Genomic DNA, 19,974 nt, shown 5'->3' on the forward strand with positions numbered 1-19,974 from the left:
GGCTATGGCGTTCTCTAACATATGGAAAGTTGGGCACTGCACAGTACATTTTCCTCCAACACCTTAAGCCACAATTTGCTGTCCTCTTCGTACTCTTTGAATGCTGGCCCTGTGAGAAATGTGCTCTTGACAACATAGTGTCAAGAATGCCCAGAGAAGCAGTACACACAATACTTCCGAAATGCAAAACCTTCAAGCAACCGAAACTGATTGATCCAGGCATTGCAGCCCTCCTAAGATCAGGGGAATCTTGTAGTTGCACAAACAATAGAAAACAAAGGGCGCAATTCCCCCCCCCCCCCTCCCCAAACATGTTAGCTGGTGATATCCATTCGAACCTGAGGAGTTCTTAGGTGGGCTGGCTCTTGGTTTCTGGATTATACAACGCTGTCATTCACATGAGTTGTGTGAATATATTTTAAGTCTTTTTTTACCGTTGAATAAATTGCCATGGATAATTAACTAGGCGTTTGTGCCCTTTGTTTTCTATTGTTTGTGCTGGCCCTGTGAGTTAATATGTACGTTTTTATATTCAGGAAGAAGGGCCACAAGTCAGTCATATGATAATATATGTGCATAAAGAATATTACTGGATTTTATTTCCAGATTGGAATTTTATTTAAACTACAACTCAGAACATAAAGTACGCTTACAACCATGGCAAACTGAGCATTTGATGAAACATGTATAAGGAGAAATTCAGTAGATAATGAGATATAGGCTGCTGAAGTTATTTGTAAATCCCAGCTAAACTTAGCCCTCCCACCTCAAATTCGCCAAGACTTCATACTGGTCAGGGAGGCCACCCATCACAAAGGAACAATAGGGATTGGGTGGGCATGGCTAAGCTCGGCTTATACAGGAAAGTCAATATTTCTGTATCTGCCTTTGTTGTTGGACCTACTGATTATTGTAATTTTTTAGTTTTTTTTAGTAATGGTAACCTAAGCCAGCAACAAATTTATTTTCAAAATTTCTACACATTCTTTCAGCAAAAACACATCATGGCAGAGAGAAATGTTCTTCTGAAAAATGTGAAGCACCCATTCTTGGTTCATCTTCATTACTCATTCCAGACATCCGACAAACTGTTTTTTGTCTTGGATTTTATCAATGGAGGAGAGGTAGGATAATGTGTACTTTTAGGGTAGTAGTCATACAATGCATATGAAGTGAAACCTTATCTTTGTAATATTGTCTTATTTAATTAAGAATTAAGGAAAAGGTGTCTAGAGTTCAGCTTTAACCACATGCTCAGTGTATCCAAGATTGAAGTAGTACTATAGGCAAAACTTTTATTTTTCTTCTTTTTTTGGATACAGTAAGAGAGGATTTATTTTTTTCCCCGTCTGTGTCCCATTATGGAGATTTTCCTTAAAGCGGTGGTTCCCCCTTAAAAACAACTTTTTTTTATTCCACTGGCCCCCCACATTACAATCGAATTAAGGCTATTATTTTTTTTTGTCTGCTGTACATACCTTGATACAGCATCTTCACCCGTGCATCCGGGTTGCGAGTCCCGCGGGAGTGGGCGTTCCTCACATGTGTTTGATTGACGTTTTTCGGAAAAACGAGCTCCCCCCTGTCGCGTAAGCCGCATCACGATTGGCGAAAGGAGCCGAACGGCGATGCGCATGCGCAGTATAGCGCCGACTCGCCGTTCGGCTCCTTTCGCCAACCGTGACGCGGCTTACGCGACAGGGGGGAGCTCGTTTTTCCGAAAAACGTCAATCAAACACATGTGAGGAACGCCCACTCCCGCGGGACTCGCAACCCGGATGCACGGGTGAAGATGCTGTATCAAGGTATGTACAGCAGACAAAAAAAAATAATAGCCTTAATTCGATTGTAATGTGGGGGGCCAGTGGAATAAAAAAAAGTTGTTTTTAAGGGGGAACCACCGCTTTAACGTCCTGTCCCAAAGCCAAACAGGAAGTGAGAGGAAAGCACTGTAAATTATGGGGATTCCTTGGGGACCCCCAGGCCACCAGAACTAGTGTCCCCAGTGGTAGATTTACCTTCTATTACTTTTCTCGGGGGAAAACCCTAAATGTGTAATTTTCTTTTGCTTTCACTATTAACGATAATAGTAAACTGAAAACTGTTCTAATCCCTCTCCACTCTATCCAAAACTAAAAAAAAGTCTTGCCTTTTAGTTACACTTTTTTAAGTTGACCCTCCCTTTTCGATTGTAAGATCTAACGAACAGGGACCTCTAGTTCCTCCTGTATTGTAATTGTACAGTCTGCCCTCATGTTGTAAAGCACTGCTCAAACTGCTGGCACTAAATAAATATTGTATAGTAGTAATAATAAGAAGAAGAAGTTGTGATTTTGGAGAAGAAAATTTTGCTAGACGTTTAAAGAAAACTTAACCTTCCTGTAAAGGTTCTAAGGGAGCCACAGTGTTTGAAGGTTAGATGCCTTGTGGTGCCTGTAAATACCTGTTAGCTTTCAACTCGGTCCTTAGACCCTGTGCAGCCCCTTGGATCCTATGTACAGGTTATACGTAGGCCCTCAGCTTGTAAATACTTTTTACTCTAGCAGTATTTTAGGACAGGTAGATTTAACTTTCATTTTCTATATAATAGTTGCTCAAATCAGGCTTTGACAATCCTTAAATGGCTCATAATGTAAAATATAGGTGGCTCTAAACATTGAAAATGTAGTTTCTCTTTTTTTTTTTTTTTTTTTTTTTAAAATTTAGGACAGTATGAAGTTACTAATCTTCTGTTGGTGTTTATAACATCTTCTATGTGTGGTTGAGATTAATTAAAGGCTATGTTCACCTTTAGCAACATGTTACATGTGTATTTAGAGTGTAAAATGTAACATGTTGCTAATTACCCGAACCCTTACCACTTGACCCCCCCCCCCACACACACACACACACACGTGACCGCGTGCAAGGGTTCCACTCCCCCACTGCCAGTGTCACTTTTAAAATTTGCTTGCTGCACTGCCACAGATATCCGTCAAATAATTAAACTCCAAGTTCCATCTACCACTGCGGCTGATGGACTTGTAGTTCTCATCAGTTCTGATCAGTGCACTTATAAGTGCATTGGCCCTTCCTGCTCTGTAACTGAAAGCCTGTACAAAGGTATAAGCAGAGAGTTGGAGGAAGTGTCTGTCGGAGCCTGACATCACTGGTACAATACATTGCAGGCTTATGTAAAAAAAAAAAGAAAAATAAATGCACTTTTTTACCAGCAAAAACATATATGCATTTATTGTTTTTTTTTCTTCTATATTTTATATTTAAGAAAACCAGCTCTTTAACCATTTTCTGCATTTTTGCATTTGAATCTTGGGAATAGTTGTGCTTTCACTAAAAAGTGACAGTATAGCACATGCCAAATCTCTATAACGATAGTAATCTTATTAACTAAACTTTATATATATAATTATATATAAAGATAATTAAATTATGTGAAAGTCTCCGGAATGTAAGGTACTGAGCACTTGACTTTAGACTAAAAAACAAAAAACAGAGCTCTGAGATTAGAGACTACTGTTATATCCTCTAAATGAGAAATTTAAGGCTTGGAAATCTTTTTATTGTGGATTTACATTGGGTAGCTGAAACTGTCATAATACTTAGACATGTACAGGCTTATTTAATACGGTAAAGTAAATGTATATGATGATACCCCATAGCAGTACTATATAGCAAACACCTAAAACTCGTCTCGTAGCTGATCTGCTTGGTTCCTATGAATCACTGCAGTTTGAATATCGCTGTCACTTTATAGAATGGACAGTGAGAGCTGGGGAGAGGAAGATGATGACATCTCTGTTTTCACTTCCTCATTGCAGTAAAACCCCATTGCAAAACAAGAAAATACTGTGGCACATTTTTTCATTGAAGAGTATGTTTTTTTTTTAGATAATTTTTAGTGATTGCAAAATATGTTTATATCTCCCTGAGAATGTCTGTCTGAGTGTTGGATTTTTTTTTTTTTCACGCTGAACTCCAGAAAGGAAAAAATGTGTTATACATTATCAAAAAATACTGTAATGTACCTGAATTTGTCTTGATATTGGCTACCTGTAAAAAAAATTGTATAGCAGCACTTAGACTGGGGCCGTAGGAGTGCACATATGAGAGAAAACCTGCTGCCAGGAAGAGATAAAAATGTTGCAGGAGACCACAATACACCTGCTATGCATTGTGGTGTGCTCAGCATTTATTTATTTTTGACTGCCTTAAGGCAATGCATGCAAGTGCTTAAAATACTACACCTGACAGCTCTCCACTGACTAGTATTCTATTCAGCCAACCTCACCCCACCCCTCATGGCCTCCTGAATAGAATGACGCTGTATAACAGTGATTGCAACTGATCGGACAGGTAATAATTTTCCACCTAGCTTCGTTCGGCCATACACCAAGCTAATTTCTTTCCTGCAGCCCGTGGTTTCACAGACAGTGTTGATGTGGGAATCCCTCCTGCTAAACAATATTCTTCTCCCAGGGGGGAAGCCATTCCCTTTAGAAGATGGTGATTATTGCTTATGGCTATAGCAGCCACTAGCGATAATCACAGGTAAAACCAGGCATGCTGGTTGTACCCTAGTTGATCGATCAATCTACTTGGTACATTCAGCCTGCCCATATGCTGAACCGGCTGAGATTCAAAGCGTATATGGCCTGCCTTAGTTGGTTATTTAAATTTTCCTTTTTTGAGCTAAGAGGTGCTTGCAGAGCCACCTTCTGCATACATTTTAGCCGATTCAGCAGTAGTTTTGAGCCGTCTGTTGGGGCCGTACAGCTCTGTAAAAGATCGCACAAATATGAAGGGTTCCTAAATTTTGGATTCGATTTAGAATTGAGCATGTGAGCTGTAGGCATAACCCTCATTTTATCCTCAAAATTTGCTACAAATTGGGGAAAGTTCAGTATATCAATTTAAGGGAAGGTGACGAGTTTTGGTATGGGGGGTTATACCTTTTCGGGAGTTCAAAAAAATGGATAATGCAAACATGCACACCCATAGCATTTTAATAAAGACACATGTTCATTCAAAAACAATGGTGTGCTTTTTTTGTACCAAGAGTGTTTCCTCTTTGGCTAAAATATTAAAATTGCTAGTCCTTGATAGGACAAAGAGGAAATAAAAATACCTACTTTGACTGGTATTACTGGAACAGATATCCACTGTGGGCGATTTTGGGTTATTTCCTGTGTCAGCAGGATTTGTAAAACTTAAAATGTTCCCTCTATTCCCTTCCCAGTGACTACAGTCATTGAGAAAGGGAATGAGCGTGAATCTTCCCAGTGGGTAAACAGACAGAAAAACCCGAAAGAGGTGCCAACCTTTTCCCCGCTCCACTTTTTTCCTAGTTTTTAGTAAAGTTCCACTTTTTTAGCGTAGAGCAAGGGGAAAAGTTCAATTCCCAATAATATTCAAAATATAATTACTATGAGTAAATATAATGTATTACAGCATGTAGTTCTACTACTGCAAAGTCTTATATTTGTATTAAACAATGTATACGTTTGCTTTCAGCTTTTCTTTCACCTACAAAGAGAACGATATTTTGCTGAACAAAGAGCCCGTTTTTATGCTGCTGAAATTGCCTGTGCATTGGGTTATCTACACTCCATTCAGATCATATACAGGTATAAACAAGTAATTTCTGCCGATTTATACTACTATTTCTTTATCGTACATCACGGGACACAGAGCGGCATTCATTACTATATGGGTTATATGGAGTACCTTCAGGTGTAGACACTGGCAATCTCAAACAGGAAATGCCCCTCCCTATATAACCCCCTCCCATAGGAGGAGTACCTCAGTTTTTCCGCCAGTGTCTTAGGTGTTAGTCATGGTTTAGCTTGCCTCCACATCCTTGGGATTAGGTGAGCTAACCGGTTCTGTCCAAAGAAGCCTCAGCGCTAAAGTGGTCAGTAACCGGACCCCAAACCCTTGGGGTATAGCCCATAATGCTTTTCTTTTTAGAGAGCTGGACCCTGGGCCCAGAACTTAGAAACCTTTGGGTGCCTAATGTTTCTGTTGCCAGAGTGCTATATGGGCCCAGGACAGTGGATCCTTCATAGGAACCCAGGGCCTGAAGGTCTAGACATCCCCACCGAGATGGGGGAAGATTGGGCCTCTTGCTTGGCAAAGTCCTGCGGCATGGAGCAGGTAAGTGAGGGGAAAAACTTGCGGAACTTGGTTCTTAGCAGGTTTTTTCTGGGGGGTCACAGGGGACATGCCTAAAGTTATGCACTGCATCTGGCAAACTAGTCACATATCATAAAGATAGGATGGCTCTATATGTATTATTCCCCATAAGATGTGACCTCCCTTGTAGTGTTGGAAAAGCATTGAGTGGGGCCTGTGATATAAAAGTATATGTGTGTGTCAGAGAGCTGTGCTTACCTGCAAGCCTCCAGGCGATGCTCCATTCAGTCTTCCTCCTCACGGCCTGCAAAGCAGGCAAAACGCCGACCTCCTCATGGTTCCAGGCTGCAGGCTGCAGTTTGCTGGAGCAGAGAGGTCCCTTCCTCCCAACCCCACCCCCCCCCTGTCGGGAGGGGCATTTCCTGTTTGAGATTGCTGGGGGGGAAGGGCGGGTCAGTGGCTTAAGGAAGGGGCGGCCCTTCCTTGTTTGTTCCATATAGCTCATTCAATACTTTGGAACTGAGGAGGAAAGACCAGAACGGCAAGCACGGGGCGCCGAGGACACACAGTGGCCAGAAAGAATATTGCAGTCTTCAGAAAGACTGTTTTCAAGCCTAGGAATAGGCTGTTTCTTTTCCATCTCATAGTTTTTCTTGCAATACTACTCAGGGGGACAGAATGTTTTTTCTTTCCTAGATTTGAAAAAAAAAAAAAAAAAAGATTTTTTTTTTTGAAAAAAAAAAAAAAAAAGTGTCATCTAGGGGAGAGGAAGCATTTTTTATCCCCCAAACAGGTGTTTGGGCATTTAACTATTTATAAGTCCCAGGTACCAATAAGTAGCAGGTGTACCTCGGTATTGTACCATGGCATCAAAAAACAAGGGTACAAGAGGTGGGGATTCCCCCAGAGAGTCTGAGGTCTCGGACAATGCTATGCCGCTGCTTTCCCCACAGGGAGCCTTGGGGCCATCGGGATCTGGGGCTGGAGCTGACGCGGGTCAGTCCAACCCTAAGATGGTCACGGAGGAGGTATTACTCACCTCTTTAAAAGAGATGCAGAAAAGCATGGGTAAAATGATAGCCGCAGCTATGCGGGGCAGTAAGCGGAATAGATCTCCGTCGCCCGAGCGCGGACCCTCAGAAGAGGAGGTCCTTTCCTCAGGGGAATTGGACGACCTCTTGGACAAGGACCAAGTAGGTTCAGGGATCGAAGATCCGGATACAGAGGAGTCTGGGGCAGTCTCCCTGAGGGAGAGCTGGTGGATTCAAGGATTGTCGGACTTGGTCCATAGGGCATTCAACTTGCCAGTACCAGATCTCCAGGTATCGACGGTTTCAGCTTTGGGCTCACTGAGGGCGCCTCAAAGCAATGCTGTGTTTCCGATCCATCCTCTATTAGAGGGAGTTTTGTTCCAAGATTGGAACAAGCCAGATAAGATCTTCTTACCACCTAAGAAGTTCTCTGTCCTATATCCTATGGAAGAAAATTTTTCCAAAAGATGGGCTACTCCTGCAGTGGACGCAGCCATCTCATGTGTTAACAAATCGTTAACATGCCCTGTAGAAAACATACAGGTGTTCAAGGATCCAGTTGATAAGCGCTTGGAAGCACTACTTAAGAACTCCTTCACTACTGCAGGGGCAGTAGTACAGCCAGCTGTGGCTGCGATTGGGGTCGCTCAAGCATTATCGGATCAATTTAAGCAGATGCTTAAACTTATTCCTGCCCAGCAGGCAGAAGAATTTTCGGATGTCCCTAAGGCCATATGTTTTACGGTAGACGCAATCAAGGATTCTATCCAGCAAGCGTCACGTTTATCGTTATCCCTTATCCATATGAGAAGACTCTTATGGTTAAAAAGCTGGGAGGCTGAGCCCCCATGCAAGAAGCTCCTGGTAGGGTTCCCCTTCCATGGAGGACGACTCTTCGGAGAAGACCTAGATAAATACATTCAGACCATTTCAAACGGCAAGAGTACTCTCTTGCCAACTAAGAAGAAGGTTCAGGGGCCTGCGTTTAAACGACAGTATTCCCCTGGGCAGGGGCCCTCTAATGCCAAGCAGTATCGACGGCCTCCTGCAAAAGCAAACTTCGGCTTCAACAGCAAATCACAAGGACAGGCTGTTAGAGGCAAAAGGCAGTGGTTTCGCAAACCAGCAAAACCAGCCCCCAAGCCAACCTTATGAAGGGGCGCCCCCACCCACGAAGGTGGGGGGAAGGCTGCGACTCTTTTCAGAGATTTGGGAAGCCAGCATTCCCGACGAGTGGGTACGGTCTTCCGTGGCCACAGGCTACAAATTAGATTTCCTAAGGTTTCCTCCTCCTCATTTCCAGGAGTCGAGGATTCCAAACGATCCGCCTCGGATTCCGGCCAGTCCTGGAACAGGGGCTGGGTTTCTACTCCAACCTATTCATCATCCCCAATGGAGATGTCAGGCCAATTTTGGACCTAAAGATGGTAAATGCATATCTAAAGATCCGCTCATTTCGGATGGAATCCGTGCGGTCAGCAGCTGCCACACTCCAGAAGGACGACTTCATGGCGTCCATAGACATAAAGGATGCCTACCTTCATGTTCCAATTTATCAGCCACATCAAAGATATCTACGCTTCATGGTGGCTTCGCGTCACTTCCAATTCGTGGCGCTTCCCTTCGGGTTGGCTACGGCCCCCCGGGTGTTCACGAAGGTCCTAGCTCCGATCCTAGCCAAGCTAAGGATCCAAGGGGTCACGATCCTAGCATACCTGGACGACCTCCTAGTCATAGACCACTCGTCTCCCGGCTTGGAGCGAGCAGTGGCCCTCACGGTCCAATACCTCGAGAGGTTCGGCTGGGTCCTAAATCGAGAAAAGTCAGCTTTCCAGCCCACAAGGCAGTTGGAATATCTCGGCATGAGATTAGACACAGAACAACAAGGAGTGTTCCTACCTCTGAGGAAGGTAAAAGCCATCAAGGAATTAATCCTACTGGTTCTAAGCAAGAAAGAACCGACTATTCGCCTATGTATGAGGTTACTAGGCAAGATGGTGGCCACGTTCGAGGCGGTACCATACGCCCAGAGCCACACTCGCATCCTACAGGCAGCCATCCTGTCAGCATGGAGCAGAAGGCCACAGGCCTTGGATATCCCGTTGCCGCTCTTATCAAGAGTCCGACAAAGTCTGTGTTGGTGGTTAGACCCTCAGAATCTACTGAAGGGGAAGTCTTTCAGCCCAGTGGCTTGGAAGATAGTGACCACAGACGCCAGCCTGACGGGCTGGGGAGCAATTTTGGATGGTTGCACTCGCCAAGGTACTTGGGCAAAGCCAGAGAAGCAGTTGCCCATCAACATCTTGGAGCTCAGAGCTGCTCGACTAGCCCTCAGGGCTTGGACGTCAAAATTGCAGGGGTTCCCGGTGAGAATTCAATCAGACAATGCCACGGCCGTGGCATACATAAATCACCAAGGGGGAACCAGGAGTCAAGCCGCTCAGAGAGAGGTGAGCTTGATTCTCCTATGGGCAGAGGCGCATGTGCCCTGCATATCGGCAATATTCATTCCAGGAGTGGACAACTTTCAGGCGGACTTCTTAAGCCGCCAGACTCTATGGCCGGGGGAATGGTCTCTGCATCCACAAGTCTTTCAAGCACTCTGCCAAAGATGGGGAGTGCCGGACGTGGATATCATGGCATCGAGACTCAACAAGAAACTAGACAGGTTCATATCCCGCTCAAGGGATCCGATGGCCTGCGGAACCGATGCGTTGGTTTGCCCTTGGCATCAGTTCAAACTTCTTTATGCGTTTCCCCCGCTCCAGTTACTACCCCGCCTGCTGCGCAGGATCCGGGTGGAACACATACCAGTCATCCTGGTAGCTCCAGCATGGCCCAGAAGGGCATGGTACTCACTCATCCTAAAGATGGTAGTGGGAGACCCTTGGACTCTTCCTCTACGGCCAGACCTGCTATCGCAAGGTCCGATCCTCCACCCTGCCTTACGGCATCTAAATTTGACGGCCTGGAAGCTGAATCCCTGATTCTCAGGGGTAGAGGTCTGTCTCAGAAAGTAGTCTCTACCCTAATCAGAGCCAGGAAACCGGTCTCTAGGGTGATTTATTACAGGGTCTGGAAGGCCTATGTAGGCTGGTGTGAGTCCAAGCGATGGCTTTTCTCGCAAATTTACCATCGATAGAGTATTAAGTTTTCTCCAGCTAGGAGTGGATAAAGGATTGGCATTAAGCACAATCAAAGGACAGATTTCTGCTCTGTCAGTGTGGTTTCAGCGGCCGCTGGCCACCCACTCGCTGGTTAAGACCTTCCTTCAAGGGGTCTTACGTATTAGACCTCCAGTTAAATCCCCGCTTTGTCCGTGGGATTTAAATCTTGTTCTGTCAAGTTTACAGAAACAACCGTTTGAGCCGTTGGCTGAAATTCCTTTGGTTCTACTGACAAGGAAGTTAGTATTTTTGGTTGCCATAGTTTCCGCAAGAGTTTCGGAGCTAGCGGCCTTATCCTGTAAGGAACCATATCTTGTTTTTCATAAGGACAGGGTCGTTCTCCGCCCTCATCCTTCCTTCCTACCGAAGGTCATATCCAGTTTTCATTTGAACCAGGATTTGGTATTACCATCCTTCTTCCCTAAACCTACTTCCAGAAAGGAAGGGTTGCTGCATACCTTGGATATTGTCAGGGCCATGAAGGCCTATCTTAAAGCTACAAAGAAGATCCGGAAAACAGATGTGCTGTTCATTCTACCGGAGGGGCCCAAGAAGGGGCAGGCAGCTGCAAAGTCCACCATTTCTAGGTGGATTAAGCAATTAATCACTCAGGCCTACGGCTTGAAAGGGTTGCCTCCTCCAGTATCATTAAAGGCTCATTCTACTAGAGCCATGGGCGCCTCCTGGGCAGCACACCACCAGATCTCTATGGCTCAAGTTTGCAAGGCGGCAACCCGGTCTTCTGTCCACACGTTTACAAAATTCTACAAGTTGGACGTAAGAAGGAATACTGATACTGCCTTCGGGCAGGCAGTGCTGCAGGCTGCAGTTTGAGACCCTCGGATTCCGGGGGCTCCTCTTTTTTGAGTTAAATTTAAAATTTAAAATTATTTTTCTCAACTAAGTTGGATTTATTATGATTTGAGTATATCTCTAAATTAAATCCTTTTGTCTTGGAGATGTTCTCCCTCCCCTCATTGTAAGCATTGCTTTGGGACATCCCATATAGTAATGAATGCCGCTCTGTGTCCCGTGATGTACGATAAAGAAAAAGAGATTTTTAATACAGCTTACCTGTAAAATCTTTTTCTTGGAGTACATCACGGGACACAGAGCTCCCACCCCTCTTTTTTGAGGACCATTTTGGGAGGCATACTGCTTGCTACAAAACTGAGGTACTCCTCCTATGGGAGGGGGTTATATAGGGAGGGGCATTTCCTGTTTGAGATTGCCAGTGTCTACACCTGAAGGTACTCCATATAACCCATATAGTAATGAATGCCGCTCTGTGTCCCGTGATGTACTCCAAGAAAAAGATTTTACAGGTAAGCTGTATTAAAAATCTCTTTTTTTTGCACCATTTATCAAATTCTGGATTTGTAGTTGAACTTTTACATTTACTTTGCAGAGACCTCAAGCCAGAAAATATCCTTTTAGACTCTGAGGTAATAACTTCCCCTTGTTGTGCGAGCTTTTTTTCTGTACTAAGTAATTGGCAGGTATAAATGACAAGATTGACTAAATATATGGGATTTTATTTTAAGGAAAATTTAGAGTGCTTTGTTTATACTTTATTCTAGTCATGGCTGATCAGCAAATGGAGCTCCTAGCTCCAATAACGTTTCTCAGGCTGATTGCAAGTGCTTTTCTAGAAAAAAAATATGTATATAGAGCTCAGTAGTTTAGGTTCACTTTTAAAAGCTAAACTGAATGAGTCAAATTAGGGATTTATCAACCCTTCCCAACACAACTCTATTTTTCAGACTAGGCTATTTGGGTTGTCGGAGACGGTCTGAATAAAAACAGCTACTAAAACACAAACTTTGCGCTCGGGAGCCCAGTCGCTAAGTGGCACAACCAGAGTTTTCCAATGAATTATGGGATTACTACAGTCTTGCTGCCCTCCTCAGAACAATGGGTATTGAGGATAAAACATATAAAAAGAAAAGAAGAATTACCGCTCAATCGAACAAATATCGCATTTATTATTTAACACAAAATTCTTAGTGAATTGTACTTTCAAAACTGATTTACCGCAAGCGCTATTGCATTTTATTGACCGTTATTTAACTGTTCTTTAACTCTTAGTGAATCTACCCCTTAGTCTTTAAAAAAACATTGTTTGCAAATAACAGAACGTATGTGTATTATATTGCCTAACCAAATGTCCATCTTTTGCTCTAGGGTCATATTGTTTTAACTGATTTTGGACTTTGCAAAGAAGGAATTTCAAATTCTGACAAAACTCTCACCTTCTGTGGCACTCCAGAGGTAAGCTGTAATTTCTTTCAAATAATCATAAGATGTTCACTTCTGATGTAACAGTGTATAGTCCTCCCTTTTTTTTTTTTTTTTTTTTTTATTATAATTTTTTTTTACCACATCATGTACACAAACCTTTCGTGTAAATCATTATTGATCTGCATCTTACTGTGTAGTTACAGACTTTGATTTTGATGCACATATCACAGATGTGTTTTAAAAATTGAAAAAAACAGATTTTGTAAGAAAATATTGTCTCACTAACTTTTTTTTTTTTTACCAGTATTTGGCACCAGAGGTAATAAAGAAGCAGCCGTATGACAACACTGTAGATTGGTGGTGTCTTGGTTCTGTACTTTATGAAATGCTACATGGCTTGGTAAGAATAGATTTTTATGTTGGAGTAATATTTGTTTTACTATTTTAATCAATCCTAGCATAACTTTTCTGATCTCTAAGTACACAGAGGATGTCCATGATGGCCATATAAATGGAGTTACAATAAAAGCGTATTGTGCAGGAGGTTAAAATAAAAAGAATCAGCCTCTTGGCTCCATCTAACAAGGTACTTTTAAGTGTACCTGTCCAGAGACCACAAACATGGTTATATTATTAATTCAGCTTAAAGGGGAGTTCCAGCCATTTGTATGTTTATTAAAAGTCAGCAGCAACAAAAAGTGTAGCTGCTGGCTTTTAATAAACAGACACTTACCTGCTCCAGCGACGCGCCGGCCGGGGCTCCGCTCCTCTCCCACCCTCCCCGGCCGGCGTCTTCATTCTCAGTGTGGGCACCCGGCCGTGACAGCTTTCGGCTTCACGGCCGGGCACCCACTGCGCATGCGCGCGCGGCCCGGCGCCGCGCCGTGTAATTGGCCAGGAGATTGCCTAGGACCTGTGACGTGTCCTAGGCGATCGCCTACAGCAGCCCCTTCCTGAAGGCGATTAAGCTTAGTCGCCTACAGGAAGGAGGAAGTGGGACAGGAAGTCCCACTCTTGCTGAAGCCCCCACTCCCCCCCCCAAAAAAATTACATGCCAAATGTGGCATGTAAGGGGGAGAGGAGTGGGTTAAGAGGAAGTTCCAAATTTGGATGGAACTCCTCTTTAACCACTTAAGCCCCGGACCAATATGCAACCATCTGCGGTTTTTAGTTTTTGCGCTATAAACAAAAATAGAGCGACAATTTCGAAAAAAATTCAATATTTTTTACTTTTTGCTATAATAAATATCCCCCAAAAACATATATAAAAACATTTTTTTCCCTCACTTTAGGCCGATACGTATTCTTCGACCTATTTTTAGTAAAAAAAATCGCAATAAGCGTTTATCGATTGGTTTGCGCAAAATTTATAGCGTTTACAAAATAGGGGATAGTTTTATTGCATTTTTATAATTTTTTTTTTTTTTTACTACTAATGGCGGCGATCAGCAATTTTTTTCGTGACTGCGACATTATGGCGGACACTTCGGACAATTTTGACACATTTTTGGGACCATTGTCATTTTCACAGCAAAAAATGCATTTAAATTGCATTCTTTATTGTGAAAATGACAGTTGCAGTTTAGGAGTTAACCACAGGTGTCGCTGTAGGAGTTAGGGTGCACCTAGTGTGTGTTTACAACTGTAGGGGGGTGTGGCTGTAGGACTGACGTCATTGATTGTGTCTCCCCTATAAAGGGGATGACACGATCGATGCGCCGCCATAGTGAAGCACGGGGAAGCCGTGTTTACATACGGCTCTCCCCGTTCTTCAGCTCCGGGGAGCGATCGCGACGGAGCGGCTATAAACAAATAGCCGCGCCGTGGTCCTGGATCGCTCCCCGAGCGAACCCGACCGCCGCATGTAGCGGGGGGGGGGGGTCCAGATCGGACCCCCCACCCGCTAATAGGCAAGGACGTACATTAACGCCCATGTGCCTGTACGTGCCATATTGTGGACGTACATTTACATGCGGAGGTCGGGAAGTGGTTAACCTAACTGTTGTGTACAGTAGGATATCCAGTCCCTCTACAGCAGGGGTCCCAAACTGGCGGCCCTCCTGTTGTTGCGAAACGACAAGTCCCATCATTCCTCTGTCTATGAGGATCATGCTTGTAACTGTCAGCCTTGAGGCAATGCCTCATGGGTATCGTAGTAACTGTAAGGCCACCAGTTTGAGACCCCTGCTCTACAGCCATACAACCCCTTGGCTCCTCTGACGGTGGGTGCAGGCTTTCAGTGGTAGCTGGCCGCCCCATAGAGTTTATTTCTAAGCAAAAAAGAAGAGAAGTTGCTCTCCGATAACAGCTTTGTACATATTTATTGAAGTATACAAGCTGATCCATCTGTCCCACAAGCTCTAACATGTTATAATCTGGAGCTTATTCGTAGTCCACCTATATGTAATAAATTTGACATGCAATCATGGCTGTCACAATATTGTACAAGTTTAAGACAAATGTACTTCAAAGTTTAGTTGCAGCTTGCTAACAAATCTGAGGAGGAAAATAATTTGCTTAGAAAATCATCTTTACTAAATCTGTTGCTTCCTTATGTTTACATATATTGCACCATGTTGCCTACAATCCTGTATATGTTCTAGTTTTACTTGGTGCTATGGGGAATAGTGTACACATGGTGTACAACTGTGCAGCTCTGTCTATATTGGCAATGCGCAATCTGTAAGCACATTCTCATGGAAACGGTGAACATTTCACAAGCTTCCACTAGATTAATAGAACAAGATATGCATTAAGGCTAGGTTCACACCTATGCGAATTGAGTGCGGTTTAAACCGCATCTAATTCGCAGGACATTTCAAAATACATTGTTTTCAATGAGGCTGGTTCACATATGTGCGATGCATTCGCACTGCGTATTGCCTCCAAACCGCATGCGGTTTTTATGTCTTGCGGTGCGGCTCAGGTGCGAATTCAGTCCCATTATCTTCTATGGGTACGCATCTAATTCGCACATGTGTTCAGTTCTCTGCAGGAGTTTCTCTCATTCAGCTCAATACAATTCTCCCCCACTCTCCTCTCACCCGGAAGTTCTCCCAGGTCTCCAAATTCGCACCTGATCTGCAGCTAAACCGCAGTTGATCTGCAGAACACCCTCTAGAGAAATCTGCAACGACAACGCAGCTCAAAAAAGCAATGCACTAGTGTGATTCCGGCCTTAAGCAAAGCAAACTAAAGGGTTAATACTCACATTTCCAAAGGTCCCGTGGCAGCAACTTCTCCTGTGTGCCTGTTTTTGGCCATCTTCATTGGTTGCCACTTGATGACATCACTCCTGCACATGCGCAGATGCTAGTCAGTCCATGCTAGAGATCGGGCTGGACACTGGGATTGATTTACTAAACCTGGGGAGTGCAAAATCTGCTATAGCTCTGCATAGAGACTAATCGGCTTCAAGGCTTTTTTGTCAAAGCTCAATTGAACAAGCTGAAGTTAGAAACGGATTGGTTTCTTTGCACAGCTGCACCAGATTTAGCATTCTCCAGTTTTGGTAAATCAACCCCGTTGTAAACTGAGCTTTGCTTGTGCAGCTTAATTGATAGTCCAGGGATCGCTGTGAGCAGGCAGGAAGGTGTAATTTATTACAGAAGAGACATTCTACTGTATGTGTCTCTTCTGCAATAAAAAGCCTTCCTGCCCACAGTACGTTTATATGGTTACATAGGTGAGGTTGAAAAAAAAACAAGTCCATCAAGTCCAACCTATGTATGTGATTACATGTCTGTATTACCTTGTATATCCCTGTATGTTGTGGTCATTCAGGTGCTTATCTAATAGTTTCTTGAAACCATCGATGCCCCCCGCTAAGACCACCGCTCGTGGAAGGGAATTCCACAACCTTGCCGCTCTTATAGACAGCGAAACTTTAGTTCCACTTTAATTGGATATAAATACTGATGTTTTCTTGGGTGAAATTATTGTATTACATATAGCAGAAACCTGGAATTTTTGAAGGCTAAGTTCACCTTTTTGGAAAAATAAATAATAAATGCACATATTATTATGGGGAAAAATGGCCATTGGCCCTCGGGCCTAGATGATATAAGAGGACCTGCGTCTGGCGCCCCCAGGTCGTTGAGTGGTGACTTATTCATTAAAAGTTAACTGCTCATGTAGCCTTTCTAGCCCATGTTGTTTTGTTGCGTGAGTGAACAGCTGTTATACGGTCATGCTTCCTTTTTACAATAAGAAATTATTGTACCCGGAAGAAAATGTGCATTTTATTATTTTTTTCCCGTATTGGTTCGCAAGTACAATGTGAGGCTCCTGCAGACAAGCCCCTCATCTTTTAGCCCGTACCTCTGTATGGGCTTTCAGTTAGAATGCTTCAGGACTTGTGAATGAACTACAAGTGTGCTCATCGGCTCACTCGCAGTTCTTTAAGAACTACAAGCTCTCTGCCATTGTGAAAGAAGGGACTTGTAGTTCTCTCATTTACAGATTCCTGTAAATTAATGATACGGCTGTGTGAGCGAAGTTTTTCACTACATGGCGCCAAATCGCATACCTGGTACGTCATTTGACTTCAAGTGGTTGTACCGGGGTGATGCCTGCGGTCAACTCTCTTGTAATCACAACCAGAGCAGACAACCAGCCACTTGGTGGCTGTTAGAAGCAGCGAGAGGGTACATCCCGCCACCTTCTGCGGCTCGCTAGGACTCTTCCGTCACCCAGGGAGTCCCGAACTACTAGCCGGCACGTCGGCCGGCTAGTCGGAGACCTGAAGAAAGTTTACGTCCTTTTTTTTTTTCCCCACAAATCGAATATAATAAATATCCCCCAAAAAAATGTATTCATCAGTTTAGGCTGATATTCTTCTACAAATTTTTGGTAAAAAAATAAATCCCAATAAGCGTATATTGATTGGTTTGCACAAAAGTTTGTTTTTTTACTAGTAATGGCAGCGATCAGCGATTTTTATCAGGACTGCAACATTGAAGCGGACAGATCAGACACTTTAACACTTTTTTGGGACCATTGACATTTATACAGCGATCGGTTCTATAAAAATGCACTAATTACTGTGTAAATGTCACTGGCAGGGAAGGGATTAAATGTGTGGCACTAGGAGGCCATCAAGGGGTTAAATGTGTTCCCTGCTAGGTGTTTCTAACTGTGGGGGGATGGGACTCACTGGAGGAGGAGACCGATCGCTGTTCCTAATCTTTAGGAGCAGACAATCTGTCTCTCCTCCCCTGACAGAACTGGGATTTGTGTGTTTACACACAGATCCTCATTCTGGCTCTTGTGCCCACGATTGCGGGGGGCCGTCAGGCATTGCGATCGTCAGCCACTCTCATCTGGTCCCCCGCCGTGCAGCAGACGTGCCTCCGGCGGCATGCGCGCCCTTGCTTAGGCTCTCAAAAGGAGCCGACGTACCTATACGGTGGTTTGCGCAGGGCTAACAACCTGCCGCAGTATATGTACTTGCCGGTCGGGAAGTGGTTAAAGCATCGCCTATTGATAGTAGAATTTACGTCATTTGTCGCCGTTGTGCGGGCGTGCGCAATTTTAAAGCGTGACATGTTTGGTATCTATTTACCTCAGTGACCTCTTATATTTTTTGCAAACAAATTGGGTTATTGTGCATTACAATTTTAAAAGTGTATTTTTTTCCCACTAATTTATTCTCTAGGACCTCAGCTTTAAAAAATAAATAAAAAAAATTGGGGGGCTTTAGCTAATTTTCTAGCAAAAAAACTGATTTGCACATGTAAACTAAAAATAATCTTCAATTGGTTGAAATGTGACAGCGGGGAGAGGATCCCCCACCACCTTTCACAGCGGGGCAGATCAGGGAGTAAGGAGGACATGTGCTGGAGCATGTTACATCTTAAATATGGGTGTAATGTGTAACATGCTCCAAGAGGAAGACTACTCCTTTTAATGCCTTCACAACATTGTGTCCCAATTTTCCATTTTGTTATATTCATATCAGGATATTCATCTATCATAATATTTCTGTTTTGTTTGTGAATAAATATATGCTAGTAACTGTATCTGGGACTAATAATTATTATTTCCTTTGTTTCAGCCCCCATTTTACAACCGTGACATAGCAACCATGTATGAAAATATTCTCCACAAACCCCTTGTCACGAGACCAGACATAAGTTTGACCGCGTCTGGAATTTTAGAAGAGCTGCTTGAAAAAGATCCTAAACAAAGGCTTGGATCCAATAATGACTTTGTATGTGGCTCTTTCTCTCATGCCTACTTAATGCAGCTTTAATATGGAATGCTGATAACTGTTCCCTTACTACACACTGAAAGTAGTTGTAAATACCTTACATATACCCAGTGAAGTCACTATCCCCAGGAAATACAGAGATGCATCAAAATCCCCCTACATAGGTTATACCTGTTTATCTGCAGCCTTCTGTTCTTCAGAGCCCTTCAAAGTGTATAGGTTGCACTTCTGAGCTTCAGGAGGCAGGGGTTGGGGATCTGAATGGTCACACTGCACAGGATAGAGCATGGAGCTGAGTGGATGTAATGAACACAAAGGGAAACCTGCACAGCTGAGGCTGTCAGTCATAGGCTGTGTGCTACAACCCCCTCCCCCAGTATAACTTGTCAGAAGTAACTCATGCAGATAGCAGAGGAAGGCAGAGCAGATAAAAATAACACTAGGTGCTTTGGATAGAGAGAGGCAAGTACACCTTATAGAAAGAAAAACATAGAGTTGGGTTTCATTTCAGAGGTTTACAACTAATTTAAAGTGGAAGTAAACCCATCCATAAAACCGTTTCATTTCCGACACGTGCCGGAAATGTAACACTCCCATTGGTTGTGCTCTCAATCAAACTATCCAATGGCTGGTGTCATAACTGATCACATGTGCAGCAGCATGGCAGTTGTAGATTAAACAGAGGCAAAGATGGCAGCTTCCTTGGCTGAAAATGATACAAGGGTTTACTTACACTTTAAGCTAAAATAATAATTGTGATTCAGACTTCGTACTCTTTCTATAGGTGTAGCTATACAGTCTGCACAGACTCTTCCCCTTATAGACTGGCCTTGGTAAAATAGTTGATTAGCCGGCCTATGTTTGCACAATGCACGTTAGCATGCTCAACTGTTAATTTTGTGTGACTGTGTGTATGCAACACAAACACAAGTTTAAGCCAAAATTCAGTCAGAAAAAAATCCACGGTTTTGTTGGAATTTCCGATCATGTGTACGCGCCATTAGGCACGCCATAGACGGAGCGATTTTCTGTGGTTGCAGCAAAGAAAATTGCTGACTCTGTTAATGGGGGCTATTTTGTTCTCCCAGCAAGGGAAGCCTTCCCTGCCGTGAGAACACAGCGATTATTGCTAGCAGCTAAAACCGCCTTGTCCATACATGGTTTGTATCTCGGCCAGTTCCTGCTGAACCAG

The 19,974-nt window shown here is 43.5% G+C and overlaps 1 protein-coding gene across 3 annotated transcripts in view; it reads left to right on the forward strand.

Moving 5' to 3' along the window:
* LOC120941089 (serine/threonine-protein kinase Sgk3-like) overlaps positions 1-19,974 on the forward strand; it is a 53,364-nt gene that overhangs the window by 27,996 nt on the left and 5,394 nt on the right. For all 3 annotated transcript variants that reach the window (XM_040354351.1, XM_040354352.1, XM_040354353.1), the window contains 6 exons: positions 993-1,124; positions 5,512-5,624; positions 11,739-11,775; positions 12,515-12,601; positions 12,876-12,971; positions 18,627-18,782. In XM_040354351.1, the coding sequence (XP_040210285.1) occupies positions 993-1,124; positions 5,512-5,624; positions 11,739-11,775; positions 12,515-12,601; positions 12,876-12,971; positions 18,627-18,782 (621 nt within the window). The remainder of the gene's footprint in view (positions 1-992; positions 1,125-5,511; positions 5,625-11,738; positions 11,776-12,514; positions 12,602-12,875; positions 12,972-18,626; positions 18,783-19,974) is intronic.

This window comes from Rana temporaria, chromosome 5 (genome assembly GCF_905171775.1).
Source record: "Rana temporaria chromosome 5, aRanTem1.1, whole genome shotgun sequence".
NCBI lineage: Eukaryota > Metazoa > Chordata > Amphibia > Anura > Ranidae > Rana > Rana temporaria.